The sequence below is a fragment of the Charadrius vociferus genome, unplaced genomic scaffold (assembly GCF_000708025.1).
Source record: "Charadrius vociferus isolate BGI_N301 unplaced genomic scaffold, ASM70802v2 scaffold370, whole genome shotgun sequence".
Taxonomy (NCBI): Eukaryota; Metazoa; Chordata; class Aves; order Charadriiformes; family Charadriidae; genus Charadrius; species Charadrius vociferus.
This window is the reverse complement of record NW_009646744.1, coordinates 3,732,450-3,758,452: the sequence shown is the minus strand read 5'-3', so window position 1 is coordinate 3,758,452 and position 26,003 is coordinate 3,732,450. Positions and strand designations below refer to the sequence as shown.

General features: G+C 41.1%; 1 protein-coding gene across 1 annotated transcript in view; it reads left to right on the top strand.

Moving 5' to 3' along the window:
• The window catches only part of TRPC7 (transient receptor potential cation channel, subfamily C, member 7), a 71,758-nt gene extending 51,319 nt beyond the window's left edge, over positions 1 to 20,439 (top strand). Inside the window, exons 5-11 of the mRNA XM_009891082.1 lie at positions 345 to 578; positions 2,475 to 2,739; positions 8,678 to 8,873; positions 11,832 to 12,053; positions 14,947 to 15,027; positions 19,482 to 19,557; positions 20,297 to 20,439. Of these exons, the coding sequence (XP_009889384.1) occupies positions 345 to 578; positions 2,475 to 2,739; positions 8,678 to 8,873; positions 11,832 to 12,053; positions 14,947 to 15,027; positions 19,482 to 19,557; positions 20,297 to 20,439 (1,217 nt within the window). The remainder of the gene's footprint in view (positions 1 to 344; positions 579 to 2,474; positions 2,740 to 8,677; positions 8,874 to 11,831; positions 12,054 to 14,946; positions 15,028 to 19,481; positions 19,558 to 20,296) is intronic.
• The last annotated feature ends 5,564 nt before the right edge of the window (positions 20,440 to 26,003 follow it).

The window sequence follows — 26,003 nt, the reverse complement described above, 5'->3', positions numbered from 1 at the left end:
AGGAAATCTACATGTTTTCCAAATAGATCAGCAGTAGGATTTTCTGATGTCTTCAGTATTTCTGAACTGTGCTTTCTTTGATATCACCAAAAATCTACCTTACCATTGACTTACACAGTGAAGTTTTGAAATTTCTACCTCATATGCACAAAACGACATATAAGCTTCAAGTTTTTAATAATTTTTAAGAAAAGATGACACAAACTATTCTCAAGAAATTCAATTTAACTGAAGAGTTATTTGCTTTGGTCTTAGAAGCCACTGTTAGCCAGGAAATGGGTCTGTCTGAATACAAAAAGCACCATCTGTGTTTGCTGGTTAAACGTGCTCTGGCCTTTCCGCAGGCATGATATGGTCAGAGTGCAAGGAGATCTGGGAAGAAGGTCCACGCGAATATGTGATGCATCTCTGGAACCTGCTGGACTTTGGGATGCTGTCCATCTTCGTGGCATCGTTCACCGCCAGGTTCATGGCTTTTCTCAAAGCAACTGAAGCACAACAGTACGTAGATCAGTACGTTCAAGATGATGACCTCAATAATGTCACCCTTCCCCCTGAAGTTGCTTACTTTACTTATGGTAAGATGCTTTTTGCTATCTAATGCTTCCTGTTCTTTTAGGCTAATGTGTGGCAGTGCTGAAAGCAGCTTTCTTTTTGTGATACTTACGTAGCTTTTGTTCTAATTAAGCCAAATTATTCCTCTCAGATCTACCCATTCCAGCCATCTTCATAAACAGCCAGAAAGGAACTGAGATCTGAACCTCATTCAGTCTCTGATCTTGTGCTAAGGCTACATGCAGGTCAATCACATCCTGACAAAATAGCTTGAGCAACAAATAATCAGGAACTGGGAGTGAGCAGAATATAATTTAAATTACAGATGAATGAACCAGCTTGGTTTTCCGAATGTGAGAGGGGGCAGATGTGTGAACAAACATAGGATCTGGAGCTGCAATTCTAACTGTTGGTGCACTCTATGGCTCTGTTACATGCAACACCAGTATAATTGAAATACAACCAGTTACACCCATAAGATGCTGCTCCTACATGAGAAAAATGTTTATTTATTTTTGGAGAGGCTGTATCATCTATAAGTGCTAACATTTGGAAATATAAGCAGTCGCACAGCCTTGACAACATTATTTTTGATGGCTGAAATGGTTTTTCTTTGATATTCACAAATGAATAGAGCTTTGCACCTCAGTTTGGGGACTGGATTCATTGCATGACTCTACAAGCTGTAGATGTAACCGTGAGCAAAATCCATGGGGATTTTTGCTCAAGGATGGGCTGCAGGAATTAGAGAGCTGGGCATTTGCTCCCTAGGGTTGTAAGGTAGTTATTCTAGCCATGTGCTTGGGCTGGAGAGGAAGATCTGGGACAGCAGACTTCATCCACTGTAGATGTGCACCATGCGGCACCAGAGACGCGTGCCCTGACCCCACACCAGGTGCACAGCCACAGGCTCGCTGGTGGGTCTGTGAGCTGGTCACACTGGCTCAGCATCTTGCTTGGTGTGTCCTCTCTGAAGGTGAGCTTCCGTCTCCCTGTCCAGGCAAGCAAGAGGCCTCTGAGGTGATGTTGTGGTTTTCCTCTCTCTGGTTTGACTCATTTAAAGTGAGCTCTTGACACAAAGGTGGAAAGGGTCCAGAACAGAGTGTCACAACCAGATCCTGCGAATTCCTCCATCTGCTACTTTTCCTTAGGTTTAGATTACTGAAAATAATGCCTAAGTTTACTGCTGTGTCCTTAAAGATGTCACATGTTTTAGTTCTGAGTCAAAATCTTTTCATCAAGAAGCTCAGTTGATGCAAGGGCCTTTATAAGCTCTGTTAATATAAATGTTCAAATTTTCAGTAGATTAACTAAATCATGCATATCTGGTATCAACATGAAGCTTTTTAAAATAAAAATATTAGAGTGACTAGACTGCAAGAATGGTTTTTAATTTAAATATAACATGAAAATGACACATTTGATGGTTATATCTGCTTTATCCACACAAATCCTATCTTTCTTATCTAAGGGCAGGAATATAGATCTCAGTCTCTCTAAGGCTTCCTTTCCAAATATTGACACAGTGCCATGTATCCAAATCTATAGCCAAACTCCACTGTGTTGTGGTTTTGGTTGTCCATCTCAAGAGCTTCAGATGGAAAAGCCACAGCACAACTGATGTTCAACTAGAAAACTGAAAATATCAAATTTGTTTAAAGCCATGCTATTTATTTGCTCTGTGACTTTGGTAAATCCCAATGAGTTGCTCATCTTCACCATGTGAAAAATACAACTAATTCTTCTCACCCGTATGTGTACAGCATACTGAGGACTTCAGTGACCAGTTGTTCCAAACCTTTGATTTCTTTAAGTCCTGGCCAAAATCAAGATTCAGTCTTGAAAAGGGGTTGTTTATCATCATAACTTCCATCTAACACTTTTCCTTACTAATACCTGATGTACGTGTATTGTTTTAGCCAGGAACAAGTGGCTTCCCTCGGATCCTCAGATCATTTCAGAAGGACTGTATGCAATAGCTGTGGTACTCAGCTTCTCCCGCATTGCTTACATTCTTCCAGCCAACGAAAGCTTCGGCCCCCTGCAGATCTCTTTGGGGAGGACTGTGAAGGATATCTTCAAGTTCATGGTCATCTTCATCATGGTGTTCCTGGCCTTCATGATTGGAATGTTCAACCTTTACTCTTACTACCTTGGTGCAAAATACAACCCTGCGTTTACAACGTGAGTACCTATGGAAAAGTGGCAGTTTCTTAAATCCCGGCTGGGTACTTTTCAACAGAGGCCATGTGAAAGCTGCATGGACCGTCATGCCACACAAGGCAGTGGGTCTGCCCTGTCACCTTCAGTCATGGTCACCTTCCAGTGTTTGCTGGGTGGCCGCACAGCCTCGCGGAGGTGGCTGTGCCAGAGGCCCTGTCTCCACCTTGTCAGGGATGTCAGGAAGAGAAAGAGGTTGGCAAGTGCTTCTGGAATGAGGTTCAGTCTGAGACTGCTTTTGAAAAGGGAAAGCCTACAACTCTTTGGAGGTAGCACAAAATGCAACCTTGATTCTCTGGGATGCTGGGAACCCCAGCCCCAACTCTGGGGGGGACAGCTGAGGTCCTGAAGGAGTTTTCGGAGGAGGAGACATCCTGGAACCCTGCTGTGTCTGAGAGATGTGTCCCATGCATCCACAGGAAAGACTCCTCCCTTGCACTGTGATGTGGCACCAGCATAGCAGCGTGGCAGTCAGCTTTGTGTCTCACAAAAGCACCATGACTTGCCTTAGGGACACGGTGGGGACTTTCCTTCCCACACACCCATCTGTGAGGGAAAAGGAAAGTTTGACATAATATTTTCCCCTTGCTGCCATCTGACTTCCAGGCAACCGCGCCACGCTCGCAGCGCCTGAGCCTGCGGAGTTTACCAGCCACAGAGCACACAGCAGCTGACATTTGATGTGCCATTTCTGTAACGTGTCGCACAGCGAGCTGGGGGCTTAGCTCGTAGCTCCTCTAGGAGAAATGACCTTTTCAGCACCGTTTCCATCCTGCGAGTGGCTGTTTCCTTCCAAATGCGCAGGAGTCGGTTTTACCACACCATCTTCTTGTGCTACATGTATCTTGTAACATAATGTTTACTTTCTCTAATAGAGCCAAATATGCCTGCTAGACCTCTCCTTTAACCTCAGGATACATTTTAATGGAAGAATTTATGAGGCCAGATGCAATTAAATTTGTCTGTACTCAGTAGTAAGGTAGAAGAAAGCTGAGCGTGTGGGATGTGACTTGCTTCTTATTTGAGGAGAAGGAGATGCCCTTGAAGCACAAGACTTAATGAGAAGTCGAGTCTATACCATCCTTGATTGCCTGGTGGCACAGTAACCCTCAGTTATGGTATTCCCCCAGGCACGTCACTAGTGCACAAATTCATCTCTTATGCAATGCCATGCTGCAACTCTTTCATTAGCACTCATTACCTAAGCAGATCTTCCAGTATTTACTATCTTTTGACAGAAATAATGAGCACACATCGACTAAAAGGAGGACAGTTCTCTGGAGCCAAGATTGCTTAAATGCCCAAGGGATGTCTGGACTGGGGACAGTCTTGTCAAAAGGCCGTGCTCTTTGTCCTTAACTTCAGCCTGGTGACTACTTATCCTGGAGGGACATCATGTTGTTAGGAAGAAATTTTTCCGTGAGCATAAATTTTCCTTTTATTTAGAAGAGATTTGAAATAGACTTACTTTCTTCTGATTATTTAAACATACAGGAGTGTCAAATGATGATCAGTGAAAATGAACTCTTTCATCAAATGAAACAAAGAGAATAGATTAACATTCATCCCGAAAATCCTTCTCAGACATCTCATTCAACAAGCCAGAAACCCTGAGGTATACAGTCTCAAACAATTTTAATAAGCTAATGACAAGGTTATATTGGCAGATGGGCAGCTCCCAATTCTAGCAGCATCTCTCCTTCTCTATTTTTGTGAGCTGCCTCTGGGCCTCGCTGAAGGCGGCAGGCTTCTGCTGCCATTAACTTACTCATGAAAAGAAAGAAGATTTCAGTGTTAGAGCTGAATAAGGAACTCAACTGTTCATTCACTGAAAATTCACTGGGGCAAAGAAGAATACTGCTTACTTTGCTGTCCTCATAACTGTTCTGTGACTTCAGAGATGTCACTGAATGCATTTTCTGGTGGACATGTTTGTGAATTCTAATGGAGACAGGTGAAGTTTTATAGGAAGTGAGTTTTATACTTAGAAATTGGATGATTCAATTATGGGACCTGATTCTCAGAGATGACTTGGCTAGCCATGACAGAAAAAGGCCCATTGGATTTTTGTGCTAACTGGTTATGGCCAGCTGCAAAGGGCATTAAATCGACAGCTCACTGGATAGCCTCAGTGAGAAACCTCAGACAAACAACTATGCAGGGAAATAACTTCAAATCACGCATTTAAGAAAACCACCGCTTCCCAGGATGGTACACAGGCAGAAGAAAAGAGTGTGTATTTGTCCAGAGTGAATTGCTTGCTTAGTTCTAACAATAATCTGTGAATGTTTGGTCTAACTTAGCTTTTACCTTCCTTCCTATTGCTCTTTTGAAACCATGCGCTCCACTTCACTTGCGTTGCCATCTACAGCGCAAGCACATAGCACTCCAGTTTCTGTAATTTCTTCCATTTTAATGTTCTGGATACAAAGGAAATAAAGATGCGGTGGACTTTACTTCACACAGTTAAATACACAGTTTATTTAGCTAACCATGGTATACTTTCACAGTTTTTTTGAAGTTCTTCAATACCGAAACCATTTCCGTGGACCATTTCCACGGCAGTTGCAACCGACCCCAGCTATGTTTATCTGTTTATTGTATGCTGTGTACAGAACGCAGCTCTTGAAACAGCCTGTAATTAAGAACATGCTATGCAAACAAAATCGAAATGGAGGCAAGACTGATTGCGTTCATCTTGCTTTCCGCATCACAAATCAGGCTGAAGGCTACAACGCGAGGCTTTCTGTCTCCCTTTCCCCAAAGGGAAATATGACTCACTGTTCAGTGCCAATGTTACCTCGAAGCTTGAAGGCTTTTTTCTTCTCATTTTGCTTTGTCAAAACATGATATTTTTGTGGATGATATTGACTGCATTGCCTCTTTGGCAGTGTTAAACCTCAACCAATCAATTTAAGGAAATAACTCAGTCTGAAAGGATGCCTTAGGCTTTCTTAAAGAGGAGGACACAAGACTGACATGAAATCATAGCCTTGCCGTGATCTTTTTTGATGAACAGCACACTGCTGTTTACAGAAGCGAGGAAAATATGCAACTAGATTATTGCCTATGGTCTGTTCTCTTCCTTGATGGAAAATCTTTGTTTAACTTTCACAGACTATGGGTATTGAAATAAAGAAAAAAACTCTCTGCTCTCTCCCCACTGCAACAATTGGCTCTACCACAGTACAGAGAGAGATCGCAGCGTACCCTTCTCCATAAGGAGCATCAGTCAATCTGCCACTGCCAGATCTTCCTGCTGCCAGGAGCTGTCAGTCTGGGCAGGACTCCTGACATCCTCTGTTCCTTCATTTGTCTGCCTTTGAGAAGGATAAAACACCTGCTGACCTTGCAGGAAGGGGGTAAATTGCTTAGCTGGCAACAATGAGGCGCATCAGCATCCTGGAATCTTTGAGAACCTGGCTCCAAACATCCTTGTCTCTTCTTTTAGTGAGATATTCTCAGAAAAAAAAAAAAAAAAAAAAAAAACCAAACCCTGACCCAACTGATGTTCGCTGTGACCTGTGCCAAATCTCGTGCAATTTGACAGTAATCTAAAAGGGAGAAGGAAAGAGCCATCCAGCCTTTTTGGGTGGTGGGGTGGACTAGTACAAAGTCTCCTTAGAAATGTTTCCTCTACAAAAGGGAGAGCTGCATCTGCCTGGGGGCATTGCTGAGTACTGTTTTGGGGTGCTGCAGCTCAGGTCCACCTCTCACACCGCCTTCCCAGTCCCACCGCCATGGGCACCAGCCCCTTAGCTGACACTGGGAATAAGGACTATGGAAATTAGCACTGGAGCCCGGTGCCCTGGCCCTTGCCTGCCTCCTCTGCAGTGCTCAGGGCAGTCAGGGCCACTCGCAGTCCCTAATTAACTTTTCAAGGAGAACCTGGCACCGCTCCAGAGCAAAGGTTAATGCTTCAGCTGTGGAAAAGGAGCAGAGTTGACATGTTATATTAAAATCTGCCGGTAGGGTGGAAAACTAAGGGAACGTTTCCAAATTAAAAAGGGAAGGTTAATAGCAGAGTGCAGCTGGGACCAAGGCTGGGGGTTATGGTTTTTATTAGTTTGACAAGTCACTTAGCTGGTGGGTTTCAAAACCAGAGATTTTTGGTGTTATATGTGTTCCTTAACTGGAAAGTACATTTACAGAATAAGCACTGGCCAGATTGCTACCGTAAAAGTGAAGGGTACACGAGACATTAATGCCAGCTGCCCTTTGCTGCAGATGAGGGCAGGAGACAAGAGCGGAGTGTTACAGCAGAGGTTCCCAAAGCAGAATCTGTGTGGTTCTGTGATTCTGTGAAATGTCCAGCAAGTGGAAAAGTAATGGCACTTGTTTGCAGCACAGTCACAGCTCATCCCACAAGCATGTCTTTGTGTGGTGCCCCAACCTCGTGCAAAGCAACAAGGGGGAGTGGACATGATGTCAGTGATTCTGAGCATCACGGAGGCTGAAGACAAAGCCACATTTTAGTTGTGCAACATCTACTTGAAACACCACTCAAGGTCACTCCCCACAAGCCAATGCAGTTATACTAGCTGAGAATGATACTTAAATATTTACTGCAGTCTTACTACTACTTGTAAATGGAATATGGAATACTATGAGTTATGATGGGAAATAAATACCAGTTTGCTTTGGCAGAAAGGAATGGCCCAATGCTCTGCACTAGCCTTTCAGAGGGGTGAAATTAATTTCTCTTGCTTTTTTGCATGGTATAATTGATACCAGAGTTGATGTAAAGCTTATTGTTCCTTTAGGATATGTCATAGTTTGTGCCTATAATCTGCTTTTATAAACAGATTTAGCAGGATTAGGCTGCCACTCTAGTAAAAAACACTTCATCAAAACAATTTGTCAATGGCATTGTTTTCGTAGAAGGTGTTTACCTCCTTGCAGGCAGGGCAAGAAAGGACATAATTAACATGCTAAGGATTGTTCAGTGAAGGAAAAATTGCTTCTAAATTTAAAAATTGAGCAAAATGCTTCCAAAATGTACGAGCATCCCTCCTCCTCCTCCTTCCTTCCTTCTTTCCTTCTTTTTCAGCTGTGGCTGCTCCCCTTCTGCCTGTTACGGCTTTGACTCCTCTGTATCAGACTCTCCTTTTGACCTGTCAGTCCAGCCACATCCTTTCCAGCCCCACTTCTCTTTGTTGTTGGCTTAGTCCCCTCTTTTTTTCCTATATTTCAACCTCTTTGTTTTCCTCTGGTTCCTTTCTACTTTCAAGCAAGGGTAATAATCAAGTCAAAATACCTCTCTGTAACATTTTCTACCACTCCTTAATTTCAAATTTTTGCTACAAATGCTTGGGCATTTGACTTGTTTGCAGTCCCAAAGCAGGATGGGAAGAAAATCAGGCTATGGTCTGGCTATATTTGCACTCTGTGTTCTTTATATTAGTACCACAAATCAGAACTTCTCAGTCACTTCTCCTGGGTTAAAAGTAATGCTTCTTTTCTGCCCTGGAAACTGCACATAAAGAGGTCAAACTAGGTTCCTCCTTTCTTTTCCCAGATAATCTCTACTTATCTTCTCTGGATGAAATAAGGTGGATGAGTAGAATTAAAAAGACCTACACAAAACGTTTCAAAATGCAAGTTGTCCATGGAGAAGTCATCCTTAATAGGGACACAAAATCCAAGTGACAAATAATATACCCAAGAAGAACAGATGGAGCAAATAAGGGGACACTGTAACTCTATAATATTAATCAGAAATCATATTTCTTTATCAAATCAGGAAATATGGTTTGGGACATCCCTGGGTGATGGATGATGGCTTACAATGACTGTGCCAAGGCATCATGTTTATATTGGTGGATTGCCACTTTTATTATTAGAATTTGGCCTGGCTAACTTGGTGTCAACTTGATAAAGTGATTGTTTGCTTTATTTTTAGGGTAGAAGAAAGTTTTAAAACCTTATTCTGGTCAATATTTGGCTTATCCGAAGTGATATCTGTGGTGCTGAAGTATGACCATAAATTCATTGAGAATATTGGATATGTACTCTATGGAGTATATAACGTGACTATGGTGGTGGTGCTGCTCAATATGCTAATAGCCATGATCAACAACTCCTATCAGGAAATTGAGGTAAGACAAGAAATTAGATTACAGACTCAATGTACTTAATTATCACAGATAATGAAAATGTTAAAAACACAAGGAAGCTGTGGCTTATTCCATATGCAAGATTAGAGTGTTGTTGAAACACAGATCTTACATTGTGTAAGAGTTAAGGCTGAGTCTGTCCCCAAATTACGACTGAATTAATAATTAACAATGAATCGTTTCTAGAACAACTTCAATTTCCTTGTTTTTAATGACTGTCTGTGAGTAAACCCAATTTCCTTTACATGTATTTAGTGCAAGTGGTTAGTGATATCTTTTAGTCCCTGTGTTATGTTGGTTATGGTAATTTATCCATGTGTGTTACCTTCGCTGCATTGTTTGCTTATGATAGAGTAATATTTCATCAGGGTTTTTGCCCTATTCTCTACTGCTTAAACACTCAGCCCATGTAGGTCTGAAGCTCATGTATGCATAATTAAAAATTCCATATGTTCCAAACCCCAGGCATACAACCTTGGGACAGATTTTTTTGAGGATAGTCTAGGTCTTCAAAACATAACTGCTTGGACATTCATAAAAAGTTACTTTTAAAGGGTATGAACACAGCCCTCAAGGAATTTGAATAGGTTTCTGCAGAAAGGCGTTTGCAGGGTTTACTCAACCTTGTTCAGTAATATGGCTATTAGCAGACTGGATTTGCTAAATGCTTTGGACGTAAACAACTCCCTGCTAATGTAAATAAAGGCAGAAAAAAAAAAAATTGGATAATGTTAATGCTGAGTCATCTCTTTCTTCTGATTTGTTAAATGTCAAGCTTCTGTACTTGGGTTTGTATTAATTATTTGTTCTAATCTCCCCTCAGAACCTGACACTGCAAAAGGCCAGAGCTGAAAATATTTTCTCACTGTAATGTCTGATTCATCCATGTACTGTAGCACAAATATAACTCTCTCTTATGCGTGCTGTAACTAAGTCTGAATGTCAGAGAGACCTTACATATGTTCTCTGCCCTAGAAGCTTTCCCACATGCAGAAGGCAGAGTCATTTTCCCAAAGGCTTCTAATCATTTAAGATCATCTTCCTCAATCCTCTTCTACTGAAACAAGATTTACTTCTGAAGGGGTCTCCGCCTCTTACTGCATTTTCTAGTTTATTGTAGTAGATAGAGATGTTTTTGAAACAAAATACCTGAATAGGTGGCCTATATTAACTTTCTAGTCTAAACTTTACGATGACCATTTTCGTGGAAAAACGCTTTATCATCCTTCTTGATTGTGTGGAAATACTCCAAACTTTGTCCAAGACTACTTGTAAGTAACAGCAAGCAGAACAAGTGTGAGCTATTTGGCCCAGATCCTCATACTTGAGGACTGGGAAAAAATAGTAAATCTCATACTAATTCATTTCAGTCCTCAGTAGCAGGGAGATTAACGACAGAGTCATAGAATCATGGAATCACAGAATTGTTTAGGTTGGGAAAGACCTTTAAGGTCATCAAATCCAACTGTTAACCTAGCACTGTCGAGTTCACCACCAAACCATGTCCCTAAGTGCCACATCTGCACATCTTTTCAATACCTCCAGGGATGGTGACTCATTCTTACTGACTGCAGAGAAAGTCTCTTTTGCCAATGCGTTTATCTGATGACAGCAATGTCAATAAGGACAGAGGATGGTCATTACTTAGGAATTAAATTCCATTATGGTCAGTGGGGACATGCGTTACTGTTAGCTGGAGTGACAAGACCATGTTTTCATGCTTTCCACTGAACATCTCTCTTCAGCTGCTTCTGTTTATGCCTCAAGTATTAGTGCTTCCTGCCAACTTTGCACTTATGGAAAGAAAAAATCCTTTTGCCAGCCATAAACCAGAACGACTTCCATCAGTAGCTTCTTAACTGCTTAACAGAAAACCATTAAAAGTGTTCACAAGTGATTCCTACTGTAATTCAGCTTAAGGTTTTTGTGAGGTGCAACTGCAAACAATGAGAAGACCAAACAGCAGATGTGAATGCTGCTCCATTGGTGAAGACATACTGCTGTAACTGTGACAGAATTAATCTCAGTTGTGTTATGCCAGTTTTTGACTGGGTTTCAGAGGTAGGGGGTAATCAGAGGTTATGAATTTCGGCAGAACACAGATGTACATGAGCACAGGGTGTTGGCAGACCCACACTTCTATTGATGCTGCTGGCCTCCATATAAACCATAATGAAAACAGCTGTAGAGCAGCTGTATCTCAACCTTTCTTTTGCTTGATAAATGGTCCTGGTACATGACCCTGACCGTTCTTCTATACAAACACCAAACAGATCCATAAAGTATGTGCTAACCTTGCTTGGAAGTGATGCTGGCCCACCTTGACAGTTCATAAAGGAGATTCACAGGCACTGAATGATGGACTTTTTCTCCACCTTCATTAGAGGCAGGGGGTGAATAGTAAAAGAATTAACATGTATTGATCCGGGGATACTTGATGGTGAATGCAAACAGGATCCATGAGGAAATCAGCTAATTATGGAAGAAATAAGCAACTTAACCTCTTCTAGGGGGGATTTTCAGCCAATGCAGTGATAACAGTTAACTGGCAGTTAGATAGTGTTGCAGTTAATCAAACAATTGTTGTTTCTTCTGCTTTCCATGAGTCTGTATGTGTTCTGACACATTCATTTATCAGCATAGCACAAGCACCAGATACTTACTGAAAGTATATCTGAGGAAATAAGAAATAGTCTAGTATTTGGAGGACTTATACTCTCTGTTTATCCACTGCTTTGTTCAAATTTTCCTTATTTTGTGATCACAACAGAGAAGCCTACAAAGACACGTTGTGTGCAGGGATCGTGGTTTGGCAAACAGAAATCTGATTCTCGTTAAATCCTACTTGTGTGTTTGTCCTTGTCGTAGCTAAATTCCTTCCTACTTACTAATTGTGCATTTGGGTGTTGGTTTTGTTTTTTTTTCTCTTCCCTTCCCAAGGAGGATGCAGATGTGGAGTGGAAGTTTGCACGTGCCAAGCTCTGGCTATCCTACTTTGACGAAGGAAGGACTTTACCTGCTCCTTTTAATCTAGTGCCAAGCCCTAAATCATTTTATTATCTCATACTGAGAATAAAAATGTGCCTCATAAAACTCTGCAAATCTAAGGCCAAAAACTGTGAAAATGATCTTGAGATGGGGATGCTGAATTCCAAACAACGGGTATGTTGTATCTTCACTTTTCATTTTCTTTGTAGATTCATGACAGGGACCTTCTGGAGGGGGTTGTATGGTACACAGGTAGATCAGGCATGGCACAGCCTCTTACTCGGTCTCGTCATTGTGTGTTATTTGCATTACATTGCACCTAGAGGGTCCTCCCAGACTTGTCGCCTCATTGTACTAGTCAGGGAAAGAACAACTTTTATAAAAGCAGGTACTTTTCTGAGGGAGTTTCCCAAGGCCAAATCAGCGAGGTCAAAGACAAAGGGGAGAAGCAGAGGCACAAATAGGCTCCCAGCTTGTCTGACTCCTCATCTACCTAGCAGGCCTTTATGCCTCTTCAAAACATCCACCTTCCTTTAAGTGATTTCCAAATTAATTTTACTGTCATTACAATATTTACTGCCATTTCAGGTTTGGGACCAAGTTTCCAAGCAGGGATTACTAACACCTCCTAAATACCTAAAGCTATAATTAACCACCTCTCTACTTACATCTGCCTAGTGATGTGTAGCTACTAATGGGTAGATCCTGCCTCAGCCACCGCCCCTTTGGTCATTTGAAACAGAAATTTGCTTTGGAAATACTGGCTACACAGCAACACGCTTTCCTCAGTGCCAGTGAGTGTCCACATGACAAAGCAGGAGAGATGTGCAGGAGTATGCTCAGCATCCAGACCCTGCCCAACAGATTTAGCTTTGCTTTTCCATGGGGAAATGTCAGAGAAATCACTGAAAATTATATTGCCCATGGAAATTATTATCATCTGCAACACTGAGATGGGAAGAAGCATTTATATATATGTACATATGTATTTATAACAAACAGTCCCACTCACAGGGCAAGTCCGCTTGCTTTACATTGGAGAAGAAAACGCCCAAAACATTCACAGGAATTTAGCCACAGCTGCTCAGCTGCTGTTGTTAAATTCATTGGATTCAAAGATGCGAGGAGACAGCTTTGCTTAAAAGTGTCTTGGTCTTTATTTAATTTTCTCAGCTCAAGCTGGGTTTGAGACAAGAAAACAACCCTGGGAACTCATTCCTGGGGGGAAAAGAAAAGCCCTCCCAAATGTGTTGTCTCTTATTTCTTACAGTCCGTGCACGCGAGTGGTTGGTGTGGCTACTTGGCGGGCTGGCCAGCCTTTCTAGGACACGTTGCTATTCCCTCAGCCTGCTCTCAGACCCATCCATCCAGGCTTTAAAACCATAGCTGCGTGGCACTGCACAGGACAGGGAAGAAGTGGGGGACATTGGGACTCTCCAACTGAGATGAGGGTTTAACCCTGCAAAAGGGAAGAAGTGTAATAAGGGAGACCGAGGAGAAGGGAGGAAGGTTGGAGGAGGCTTTGCAGAGTTTACCTTTGTACCATGCATCCTGCTTTTGGGCTTTGTCTGGATCCCTTGAGGGAGCAAACAGCTGAGCAATACAACTTGTGGTGAGCCATCTGGCTCCAGGCAAAGCCCATGGCCTTGGAGGAGATCATGCTCCCATGAATTTAAGAGAACTGCTCAGGTCTGGTGTTCATTCAGTCTCTACCAGAGCCTAAATTGAAGGGAAAAGTATATTCATGGGGTCTACGCCATGTTATCAAATAATTTAACTATCCAACACAGTGAGCGCTGCCAAGATACACAAGCATTTGGGGAATTTTATTCTATAAATTCATTTAACACTACTATTTATTACTGAAAGACTCACTAGAACAATGGAGTCTTGAAACAAAGGAAACCTTTGTCTTTTATCCCAAATAATGATTTAAAAAGATAATATTTTTAAAATGTTATTGGAATCTAACCACAGAAAGCTCACGTTGTTTGAAATCTAATTTCTGCTTCAAAGCATAACCCAAAGTAATAAAATTTTCTCTGAGTCCCTTCTTCCCCAAGGCACATGAGTGAAAGCGTCTGGCTTTCACTTTTTCATGGAACGCATACAAAATTCACAGCTTTAACATAAACAATTAAGAGTACCAGTCATTTGTTGCTTGCCTATTGATTTTGTTCATAGATCATCTTCAAAACAGTCTCTGTAAGACCATGGCATACCTGATGAGTAAGAAATAAAATTAAAAAATTACATGACTATTTCAGAATTTTAGTCCAGTCATTATCAACGTCCTGATTTAAAAAAAAGAAAATAACATTAAAAAAAAAATAATCACCTATTTCTCAAGATTCCTGGTCCAGTCGGGGAAGAAAAACCCTTAATCAGGGCTTTCCCTGGACATGCACTTGCATATAGGTGCAGAACTGTGATATTTATTGGCTTCTCTGGGTCTATGCTATGAATTAATTCCTTTGAATAAATGATACTTTTTTTGTTAGCATTCAGACCAAAAGGTTCAGAGGTGGATAACAGAGTCAAAGAAACCTCTTACAAATATTGTGTGTGGCCTCCAGAAAAGTCTCCTTGGAAGCTTCTAGAATACAAAACTAATAGCAGTGATGTCCTCTGATTAAAAAAAAAAAAAATACGGCTCTATTTAAAATGAAGTACATATTTTTGTTGAGCTAAAAAAGTAGCAAATGGTACTGCTGTTTTAAAATGACCACTGAAAATCAATTCTGTTTCAGAATTTGTTTTTGTACCACATTGACTTGTTCTCTCTAAACATAAGTATTTATTTTTCTTCCTTTCTTAAATTGTATTCTAAATTGATAATCACCAATCACCAATAATTTACCATCCAATTTTTTCCAATAATTGGTGCTTTTTGACCTTTTTCTGTCTTTCAGAAGTTTACTTTTTAGGCCTGAATGCGCTGGCTTTTATTCGACTCATACATTGAACCGTTTCCTACTGTTTTTATAAAGCTCTGTTTAGTTTGGGGCTGTCTGCGTATGAGAAGCTATCATTGATTTAATTATATCATGATGTTTTATAATTTCAGAAAGTTCGTTTTCACTCTAGCACTCGAATTACAGAAAATTTTTCTGGGAAGAACGCTTATAACAAGCCCACAAGATATCAGGTAATCACAGCGTGAAAGCAAGAGCCAGGGAAGAGGTTTGTCAGTAAGCAGCTCTCACCGGCGAGGGTCATGTTTGCCTCTTCCAGTCGATGCCATCCTGTGACGTGCCAGGCTGTGGCTTAGCACGGGCACGGGACTGGGCTGGGGCGCTTCACCTTCCCGGTACACCGAGACAAACGCAGCCTATCTCCCACGGAAATACACATGGTGTTAACGTTTGTCATGCTAATTAATTCCACTCAAGGGTATTTCATTTAATACAAGAAATATCATTCAAGCTATAATCCTCCAGTCTTGCATTGACAGCATTCCATTTGTCATGACACAGCGTCATCTCTCCAGCCTTTGCATTGACATTTGCATGTGCTTTCTCCAGCGGTGACTTGTCCTACCGAGCTAAACCTGCAATGTGGTATGGTTCAAAAATACCTGTGTATAGGTAGGGTATATAGTATGTATATAGTAGGGTAACACAATAAGCAAAATGTGTCCCACGAGTTTTTTTCCTTATTTTTTAACATAAAGTGAAAAGGACTCTGATGGCAAGTGGTGTGTCTGAAGGAACCAACCTTTAAGAGAGTTGAGGAAAGCAATAGTTAAGTAGGATAAAATGTGCAATGGCAGTTCTAGAAGTGGTTTGTCTTGTGTCAGTACAGCATCCAGCACAATGGGCTCCTCGGCTGTACAGAAGACCAGTAATACATTTCTACTGGTTTGAAAAGTTGTTCAGGTTTTTTTGATGGGATAGCAGGAATATCAGAAAATCTAAGTTAGAAATGGGACATATTCACTCTGGCGTCTGGAGTTAGTTGGTTTGATACCATCAAAGGCAAAGGGAAGAGATGATTGTGTCCCACTCAAAATGGTATTTCAGCATTTCTGACATTTTCTCATCCATTCAAACCCACAGGTAACAGAAAGATGTGTCAGCCTCTGCTGGACTCGTTCTCTTCCTGTAGCTATTACTTCTAAATGAGACCGCCTAATGTTTGTGGTAAATTAAACCCTTATTTCCAAGGCTGAAAAAGCCAAAGGCAGCTGTGAAAAATAGGTAGAAGAAGATAACTATGTGTTATTTTGCTTTAATAATGCTCCTACTAGGTTCATCTTCAAACAACCTTAGAAAGTTTCAGTTGCTGTAGGAAGAAATTGCCCAAATAATATAAGAAGAGGGTAATAGTCTTGATTATCTAAATATAAAGAAGAACAAACAGTTTGATAATCTGGTCAGCAACCTTTCTTCTACAACTGGGAAAACCAAGTAGCTTCTTGCTGAACTGTTTTCTTTAGTGGTATTTATCAAGTGAGGTATCTGTAGTCAGTGTACTTGGAGTGTACGTATGTACAGATAGTGCTCTTGAGGGGTAATAAAAACATGCAGAACCTAAACATGCAATAATTTGAAAAGTAGGAAGAACAAGTCGACACACAGCTGCCATGATCTAGGAATAAACTAGTCTAGGCAAAATGATGCCTTTATCAAACCCTCTTGAGCTGAGACTTTAAGCTGGAGCACTGCTAAAATGCTGTGCTGAGCTCCCAAGTTTTTCCCACTTTCAGCACTGCAGTCTGTCCTGCTGTCAACAATGTCTTCACCTACAAAACTCATGAAAGGATTTGTCAGGAACACAAATAGAAGGAATAGTTTGCACTTTTAAAGGCTCAGAACCATATTTGTTTGCTGTTTGGAGGGACAAAATAGCAAAGAGGTGAGAAATGAGCAAAATCCTTCAAATTCCACTTCAGTCTTGAGCTCTTCTACTGCCTAACTGATAACACGTGTGTTTAAGACCACCAGGTTTGAGATCTGATTGCCCCAGGGAGTAGTTGTCCCCTCTGATCACTGCTGACTTGCATCTGATTTTGACCAGGGACATGAAGGTGCAAAGCATTTCCTCCCACTAGTGTTGCCCTGGGACCTCCCACACTCATTCCAAATGACATCTGCAGTGTCCACAAACACAACAGCAAGAAGAAACCTGTGAATTGAATAGCAGTATTAAGGTCTGTAACAATGTGATCTTCAAAAGCGCATATAAGTGAGGTCCAGAATAAAACGCCATAAATAGTGAAGTGGGAAGACATCATGGCCTCCCCATTAAAGACACGGAACTGAGGTCCAACAGGATTTATCAGACCCCATTCTGGTTGAACCAGAAACCGAGCCCCAGATCTCATGAGTCCTATTTCAGTGCCTTGGCCACAAATCTATCCTTTTCTTCTTGTTTCCCTCTGTGCTAGAAGGTATAGAAAGTGTTCAGGTAGCTGATGGCAAATGCAGAGCTTGAAGGTTGTGCCAATAAATACGTAAAAAAGATTGGATTCAGTGCAGAGTTATAATTTACAAATGCCTGACCTGTTCCTAGAACGTATTCTCTTAAGACCATTTTAATACCAACACTCAGTAGTTGACTGTTGCATAGTAGAAGTGATCCTTAAGACCTGAAGAATTTCAATTAACTTTTAGAGAATGGGGGAACAGTACTTCATAGAAATCAGATGTATTTGAATTGTTTCAAGTTTAGTATTCATTACCCAGAGGCTGTCTGTAAGTTTTGTTCAGCATTTCCCTGCAGTAACGAGGATTATTTTGCCAAGAGGCTATTTCACTCATTTTAGCTAAAAGGAACAGTACTGGGCAAAAGGGGAGAAGCAAAGCTTAGAAGCCGCAGTGCAATATTGAGGTGAAAATTAATCATTTTTCTAAAGCTACTGGCAGAAATATCTACTAAGTGGCTAAGTAGACTCTTGTTAAAAGGTGGTCACATTTTTAATATTTGGTTTCTCTAGACCAATCTGAGCACAACATGTGTGATAGACTCAGCAGCCTTAAGCTCGTGACTTCTGTCACACATAGTGGTTAATACAGGATAATGTTTGAGTAGTGTCCATCAAAAATACAAGATGTATGGGAACTGGAATAGATAGATGTTATGTTATCATATTTTTCCAGGTAATAAGAGCATTCACTGTGTGCTGACTCCTTGTTTTAGTCTAAATTTCCTTTGTCGTCTGTTCTGAAAAAATAATTTCTTTTTGGATCTAGGATTTCCCTACCTTCCCCAAACATTACTTCATTTATGTTTTCTCAGGTGACAACCCTACCTCCCTCTGGATTCTACTACCTTGGCCATCTTCAACACACCGTACGTGCGCTGTGCCTCATCTCTATTGCCTTAATGACTCACCTGGTTAGCCAGACGCCTCTTTGATACAAGGACAGTCTTAAGACATCCCATATTCCCTGACTGCATGACCCATATACAAATGACTGGATCCTTCTTTGATGTTCATATGCCTTTTACACTGCTATAGTCCGTATTTGGTTACTAAGAAAAAAGAGCAGGTGTACTGACCTCTTAATTCATATTTCACACTCTTGCAGTGTTTTTCAGTGATGCTCAAAGCAGAGACATAATTGCTCTGTGAATAAGTGAGTCCATGCTGGGAGAGGCTTTTCCCTTAACAGTGGCCATCTGTTCAATGAAAGACATTTGTCTGTCTGTTCTTGGCTGCTCACTGAGCTCTCCTCTGTTTGCAGAGGATGCACCTAAATCATTGTTTCTGATAGAGCAATCCTTTTTCTGTTTATCAGATTTTTTTCCCCCCATTGCTGAGTGTCTTTTCTGAAGAACTGGCAATGACACAGGCTTTCAGCTGTAACCCAGTGTGTAGCCCAAGACTCCAATGTTACTTTCCCTCTAGATATACGTAACATGCATTTTTTGAACAATATCACATTGCAAGCTCGTATCCATAACAATCTTTGGCTACTTCCATATACACTGTTCCTTACTAACAATCATCTTCCATTTTATAAGTCTACATAGTTCTGTTTTTTTCCCTGGGCATGTCCCTTAAAATCTGCCATTTCCCTAAGAAACTTTTCTCACTTAAGCCATGTTCTCCGCTTCTGTTCAAACTCTCTTTTCTCTGTCCTTCACTAAATTTATTTTCTCTCCTAAAACCCCAGCTGCAAGGCAAAGAGAGTCTTTCTGTTAACCTCGGGTCAGATGTTTAGTTCACCATCATGAGTGAGTTTGCTAACATCATTGATTAATCACTTATTTCTTCCTGTAAAGCATTTTTTAATGATACATTAAACAGCAACATGCTAAAGGAAGGCTCTGGACCCCACTTCCTAGCTTGCTATTGGATCATCTGTGTTTTCTTTCTGTCTGTGGGACATACTCTACGTTCATGTGCATCCCACAAAATCCCCCAAAGTGCCTCGTATGTGGCCTTATTATTGGAATGGCTGTCAATCAACTATTGTAGTACAAAATTCATAATATAAAGTATAATGGGAAATCAACAAAAAAGTCTCTTTGCATCCTTTGAAGCCAGGTTTTATCCATAGTGAAATCAGGTGTTTGAATTGCTTATAATGAGTCTAGAATTAAGGCAATGTGGATAAGCTCATGTTAAGATAAGTGGTTTTGTTCTCTTTTCAGAAAATAATGAAACGTCTGATTAAGCGGTACGTGCTGAAGGCTCAGGTTGACCGAGAGAATGATGAGGTCAATGAAGGCAAGTGGATTTTTATAATTGACACAGATTAGAGCAAGTAACATTGTTGTTATTGATATGGCCAGTAAGAGGGTTGAGCTTAAATAACATCCCCTGTAGAGAAAGACCATGCTCACGCTCTCACTAAGGTGAGCAGTGGTGATGCTGAGCCACCTTCATACTCTTGAAACTCTTGGTCCTTAATGTTCCTTAGCAGAACACATATATCATAGGATCTTTCTTTATGTAATTCTGCTCTGCCCTATAGTTCTACCTTTCCTTGCTTTAGAACATCCACGATATTGCTAATACCTCACCTAGGCTTGGGGTCTAAGTCAAGCAATTTCTGACCATACTGCCCGTGCCTTTCCCAAGGACTTCTTTTTTTGAACTGGATAAGGATTTGTATGGCCATGGTGTGACGTAGGATTTATATGCAGATGGAAAAGTACCTCCTTCTAACTCTTAATAGCTGCCCTCCTGCAAATGCCCTGTGTAGGTGGAGTTCAATATGTGGAGAGAGAACAAACTTGAGAAACAGGTGAACTTCCCATACATATTTGCTGTCAGTAACACTACTGCAAGTACAGGTTATTTCTTGTAAGTCAAATATTAAGGGCATAAATGCAGGGACATCATATGGAGCTCCACACACATTCATGACCAAGGACATTGAAATTAATGCTTTCTCAGGTCTTAAAACCACAGAGATTAATTATTTGGTTCCATATTGCTAACAAGAATATTTTCCTCCTTTTAGGAGAACTTAAAGAGATTAAGCAAGATATTTCTAGTCTCCGCTATGAACTCTTAGAGGAAAAGTCACAAGCTACTGGTGAGCTGGCAAGACTAATACAGCAGCTGAGCGACAAATTTGGGAAGAACTTAAATAAGGACATTTGATTGTGAACGCAGAGAAAGGCAACTGATTTTCTAAACATTATTCAGTCTCAACCAGCATCTTAGGAGGGCAAAAACCATGCAAAAGATGGGTACTGCACACTCAACTTTTGCTAACTAGCAAGTATTGGTAGGAGCACTTTGCATTACTCCTGTGCTTGGTGAGTTACCAGTTAAATCTTTTATGATGCAAAAATGACTTACTGGTAAAAATATATGCTCTTTGACGTCAGAAATAGATGCACCATAGGGAAGGTACCTCTAGTTAAAGGCAAAAAAGCCAGACCTTCACCCATCTGACTCTAGTGAAGACAATGTAACTGTGCTCGTTCATACCAACTGAGACCGTACTGATCAAAATTGGGTGAAATCTGAAGAAAAAATGTGCCAAGCATATTCCTTGAAAAAATTTAAAAATTCCTATCCTTGGGTATGTACTGTCCTTTTATGTTCACGCGGGCATCCGTGAAGATAACTTTGAACAGCACTGTGGTTAATGAGTTAATAAGCAAATGAGAAATCATCTGCTGAAATGACCAAGGCAAAGTATGGCAGATAGAGGTCATCTACCTTTTAGACTGGATGACAGCGTTGGAAAAAAATGGACCCAGCTTGTTTGGTGAAGCATCCTTTCACCCCTCTGCCAGACAGTGATAAAGGGATTCCCAGCCAAAAACTCCTCTCCACCTTTTCCAGCTAAATCAGCCAGTCCACTAATGGATATCGTCTCTTTGTACACACCAAGCCTCTCTTTTATCCTTAGATGGTCCCAGCTTCGACAACAGTGTACTGAAATATTCATAACAATGTGAAACTCACTTCCCAGGAACACCCAGAAATAACATATATTGTGCTAATGTGTTCGGTTCAAGGAACAGCATTAATCCGGCGACAGCGGTGCAACTGAGCTCAGCTTTCAGGTTCCGGAGGTCAAACAGCAAGCCATAGGGTGAGATAAATCACGAAGAACATAGCCCCGTAGTTCCAAACATTTAAATCAATACAGAAAGGCTTCAATTTCACTGAGAACATTCTGACAAAAAAAAAAAAAAAGGAAATAAAAGAAAAATCATTGTAGAAATTATAGCGTTACACGTTTGGCTCTTACAGAGGACAAGGAAGGGATTAAAACTGTTTTTAAGGCTGCAGTAACACAAGTACTTGGATTGCACTTTTACGACTGGAAAGTGATGTGTCTGCGCGACATGACCACAAGCTTGGATTGCTTGGGTTTTTACGTTTATCTACATGATTTCAACTACTTAAAGCACACCTTACTACTTGGGAACCACTGAACTGTACTGTTTGTTTACAAGAGGCACCTATAAGATGAACATTGCATTTAGGTATCAGCCGAGAAAAACAAACAGAACCAGAAGGTGACCTGTGATCAGTTCTTAAGTGCCAGATGAGAACACAGATAGCCTAATAGAATAATAGTTATATTTGTACAAAAAAGAAAAAAAAAAGAAAAAAAGTGTACTGTACGTAGCTATGTTTAGAGAAAAAGCAAAACACTGTATTTTTACCTTTAATAAGATTATCTTGTATACTGTAATATTTTTACCTAAAAATGAAAAAAAAAATAAAATTACCTCATAATATTTTGTTGTACACTGAGTGAAATATTTGCCTGATCTTTTGACTATCCAATACATGGACATGTTTTTGCTTTTCTGCGATGTGTGAACCACGAAATCGTTATAAGAAGCAATTTTGCCATAGGATTTCTGAAGCCCAAAAGAGTCAAAAAGCAAAACTTAAACTACAACACATTTAAAGGGAATAAAACTAAGAAATTAAAGGTTCTGTGACCAACTATAGTCTGCAAAAATGAGTCCTTATTTGTGGTGCTTAGTTTGCAATTACTCTATCCTCATTAATGTTTGCGAAATTACATTCTAAGAACAGAAAGTCAGCTCAGCTTGAGATGAGCATAGTGCCGGTACTGAGTGTGCAATCACCAGTTAAATGAGTAACTCTGGAGTTTACAGGCTTTAGCTGGTAAAACAACTGAAATGGCATTTGCCCCTGGATTACCCCAGCAGGGTAAGCGGTATTTTACAGCGCAGGGTAACATTTCCCAGAGCTGTTGTTTGCAAAGGTGGGAAATCTGTTGCTTTTGCATGATAGCTCCTGCCACGTAGCGCCGTGATGAAACACTTAAATGTCAACGTTCAGCAGAGAGCATCAAGTGCCAGTGCAAGACAGACACTGCAAGTAATAATATTTGCAAGAATAACTCCTTGTTTTGGGCTGTCTTCCACTACTTACACCAGAAAACGTTGCTGATTACAAATGTTCAGTTTTCCCCATAAGAAGAATGAATATTTTTCATTATAATACTGCTTTCCCCGCCTCGTTTCCAGCCACCATGTAAAAATTCCTTCAGTTTTGGAAAATCAGCCCTGTTGCCACAGCACTGTCTTAAAAATTGATTTCATTACAGCTCTACTTCTGACTCCTGATCAAAGCATTGTTTTACCCTTTCCATTCAGTGTTTTAGCATCCCCCAGGAATTGAAGCAGAATTACTCTAGGTAGAATATATAATAACCACCATAATTTCCATTTCTTATGGTATTGCATATCAAGCCGCATGGCAAAATTCAGTGGAAACTCTATGGTAGGCTTTCATTTTGTCTATTTAGATGCAACTCAACAAAAGGCCTGTCCTGAAGTCCAGCGATGCCAACAGGAATGTTCTCCTGCTGCTGAATATTGCAGTCAATGCGTGTCCTTTGCTATAACGGCGCACTGTGAATAGCTTTGCTGAATTATGCGGGCCCAGGCGGAGATATAGCTGTGCCCCATCAGCTCCTGCCTGCTGCCTTTATGGCGCCCGTGTAAGCAGAGCAGTGCGGTCCTGCCGCTAGAGCAGCTAGTTGGTACGCTGCTCGGATTCAGGAATTTGTTGTGAAAAAGCATAATATTTTCTAGGATTTCGAAAGGAGACTAAAAGATATATAAAAAAAAAACTGTAAAAAAAAATAAATCTGCGTCCTCCCCTTTTGCATTTACATTTGAGGAACTATCAAGGCACCAAGGCTTCTCATCTAAATATTCATGATAAGCAAAATCCCACCCCATCAGGGTTCTTTTCTCATCTGGTCCCAGGAACATACAGAAGGAAGCTGCACGCTACGTATTAATGTGCTATCAGCAGAAACAATGTTAAATTCATGGCTTATTCTCCATGTTTTGTTTATAAGAAATTAAAATTAAGACTTATGAAAAGATCCCTGAGATAACTTAGAGAGTTTGAAGAGGAAAAATCAAAGTAGGTGGGTCCCAGATTGAATTAGACCTGAGACGTACAGGTCCCCTGTCCTATGTCCCGTCACTGGTGGGACCCCATGGCAGGTCAGTGCCACATCAGCCCACTTGCTGGGTTAGATTTGATCCAGTATACAACAGCTCTTACTTTTGGCTTTGAAATATAGGATTTAATTTTCCTTGGGCAAATTCATGTTGCAAGGGAATGCAACTTTGCCAAAGCTCTCTACAGATACAGAATTGTGACTTTTTATGGGAAATATGTTAAAGAAAGGTGAAACTAACCTGAATTCATCCACACAAGCGTGAACATTCTCCCAAAGATCATCCTAATTCTGCAAATCCCGCAGGCCAATCAAAACAGAACTTAAATAGACACCCTGAGGAAAAACAGAACAAACCCATTAACTAGCCAATATTGATTTGTTGACTGCCCAAGTCTTCAGACAATTGTTTCACGCCTTGCAAAGACCAAACCAGTCAGCTGCTGCTGACAGAAAGGGAGCAAACAGCAGAAACCATTAACATGCCTTTAAATAGCTGAACTGCAAGGTTTTAAGGCAGGAACCCCTGCTGACCAGAGGTGCAAATCCTGAAACAAAGGAGCTGCCTGAGGGCATCTGGCATCATGCCACTGCTTTCAGCAGCGTGGGATGGGCTTCGCAGCCCCCAGGGTGGAGGTGATGTTTCCTACACAGCTTTGCCCTCACAGCTGGACTAATTCAGCTCGTAACTTTACAGGGAACGACTGCTGTCCCCAGTTCCCACAAAACACGGTTTAAAAGTAAATAAGAAGCAAGAACAGTGTCATGAATAATGGCTTAGAAGACTGCCTGCATCCTGACCAGAGCTCAGAGCACATTAAATTGTCAGAGCTAGGCTTTATTTTTAATTAATCTACATGAGAAAAGCATTTCCAGCAGGCCAAAAAAAATTGCCCTAATTAAAAGATGTAAGAGATTAAGGATCACTCAGCAAGGACAAGCTGGGACGCAGTCCATCACCACGAACGCAGGAGACAGGAGCAGCGTGGACAGGGTTTCAAACACATCTCCGGGTGACAGCAGATCTCTGCCTGCACCATGGCCAGGCCTGGGCTGCAGGGGGGGACAGAGGGGACAGCATCAGTCCTGTATGGTGGGCATCACCTTGCCATGGAGCACCTCTGCTGCTTCTTGTGCGCCCAGCAGGAACTCGGCAAACCAGTCTTTGGTTCCTAGTTTGGTCTGGATTTGCCTCTCTCACTAACCAATAGGCAGTGAAACGAAAGCCACGACTTCATAGCCAAGGCTACCAGGACTGTCCTGCAAGACAGCTTTCAGATGGGGACAATAGGTGTGTCCTCTACCCAGACGGTATAAATACTTCCCTTGTGACCCAGCCTGACCCCTAAAAGCAGCTCTGCCCCTCCTTTGGGCACCGATCTCTCACCACTCCAGGGTTAGATGCTGCGGTCAGCAGGTCCCGTTGCTCCCTTCTTCACCCACTTGGTTCATGACCATAGTTTTACCTTCCCCACTGTTTGGGCTGTAAACTCTGCAGGTGGGAGACCTTATGCTGGACACCAGCCTGCACAACCTGCAGCCTTAAAAGACTTAAATTTTTAGGAAAAAAGGATAGAGAGGGCGCAGGAGAAATAGCCCTAGCTTCCAGTCAGGGAAGGGAGGCACAGAGAAATTCAGGGATTTGCCTTAATGGGCTGGAAGGCAGGGGCCAAAAATGAACCTGTGACTCTGAATCTTATTTGGGGCTATATATACTTATCAGCTTTGCCTTCTCTTGATGCCTGTCCTGCATTTTGTAGGGCATGTACTCCAGTGCGAGGGATAAGATCTGCCAATGCCCAGTGCACACAGCACCAGAGCAAAAATAGGAAAAATGAATCATTGCCTCAGTTATCATAGATCATTTGGGGAAGTGGTTCCCTCCATCTCTGGGAGGTTTTAATGGCTCCATATCAATAATGAGCTCAGTCTTCGCTATAGTTGAATTTAAATAAAGCCAAATAGAAAGGGAGATAATAACTAAAGGGGCAAAATGACGAAACTGGTTCTGGAATTTGTAATGCCTTTAATAGCAAGCAAAAGGGCACTCGTTTAAGGTCATTTGAGACAGATATTTAGCACAAACCTGCAGTGTGATAAAGAGGATTTGGAAGGGCTTAAAAGGTTAATGAATAGCTAACGAGCTTCTTAATATATAACTAATGTTTACTATAATACAGACTAATATTTAATTCCCTTACTAATGATTAATTATTCTGCTGCAAGGGTTTAATTAGGGCTTACACAG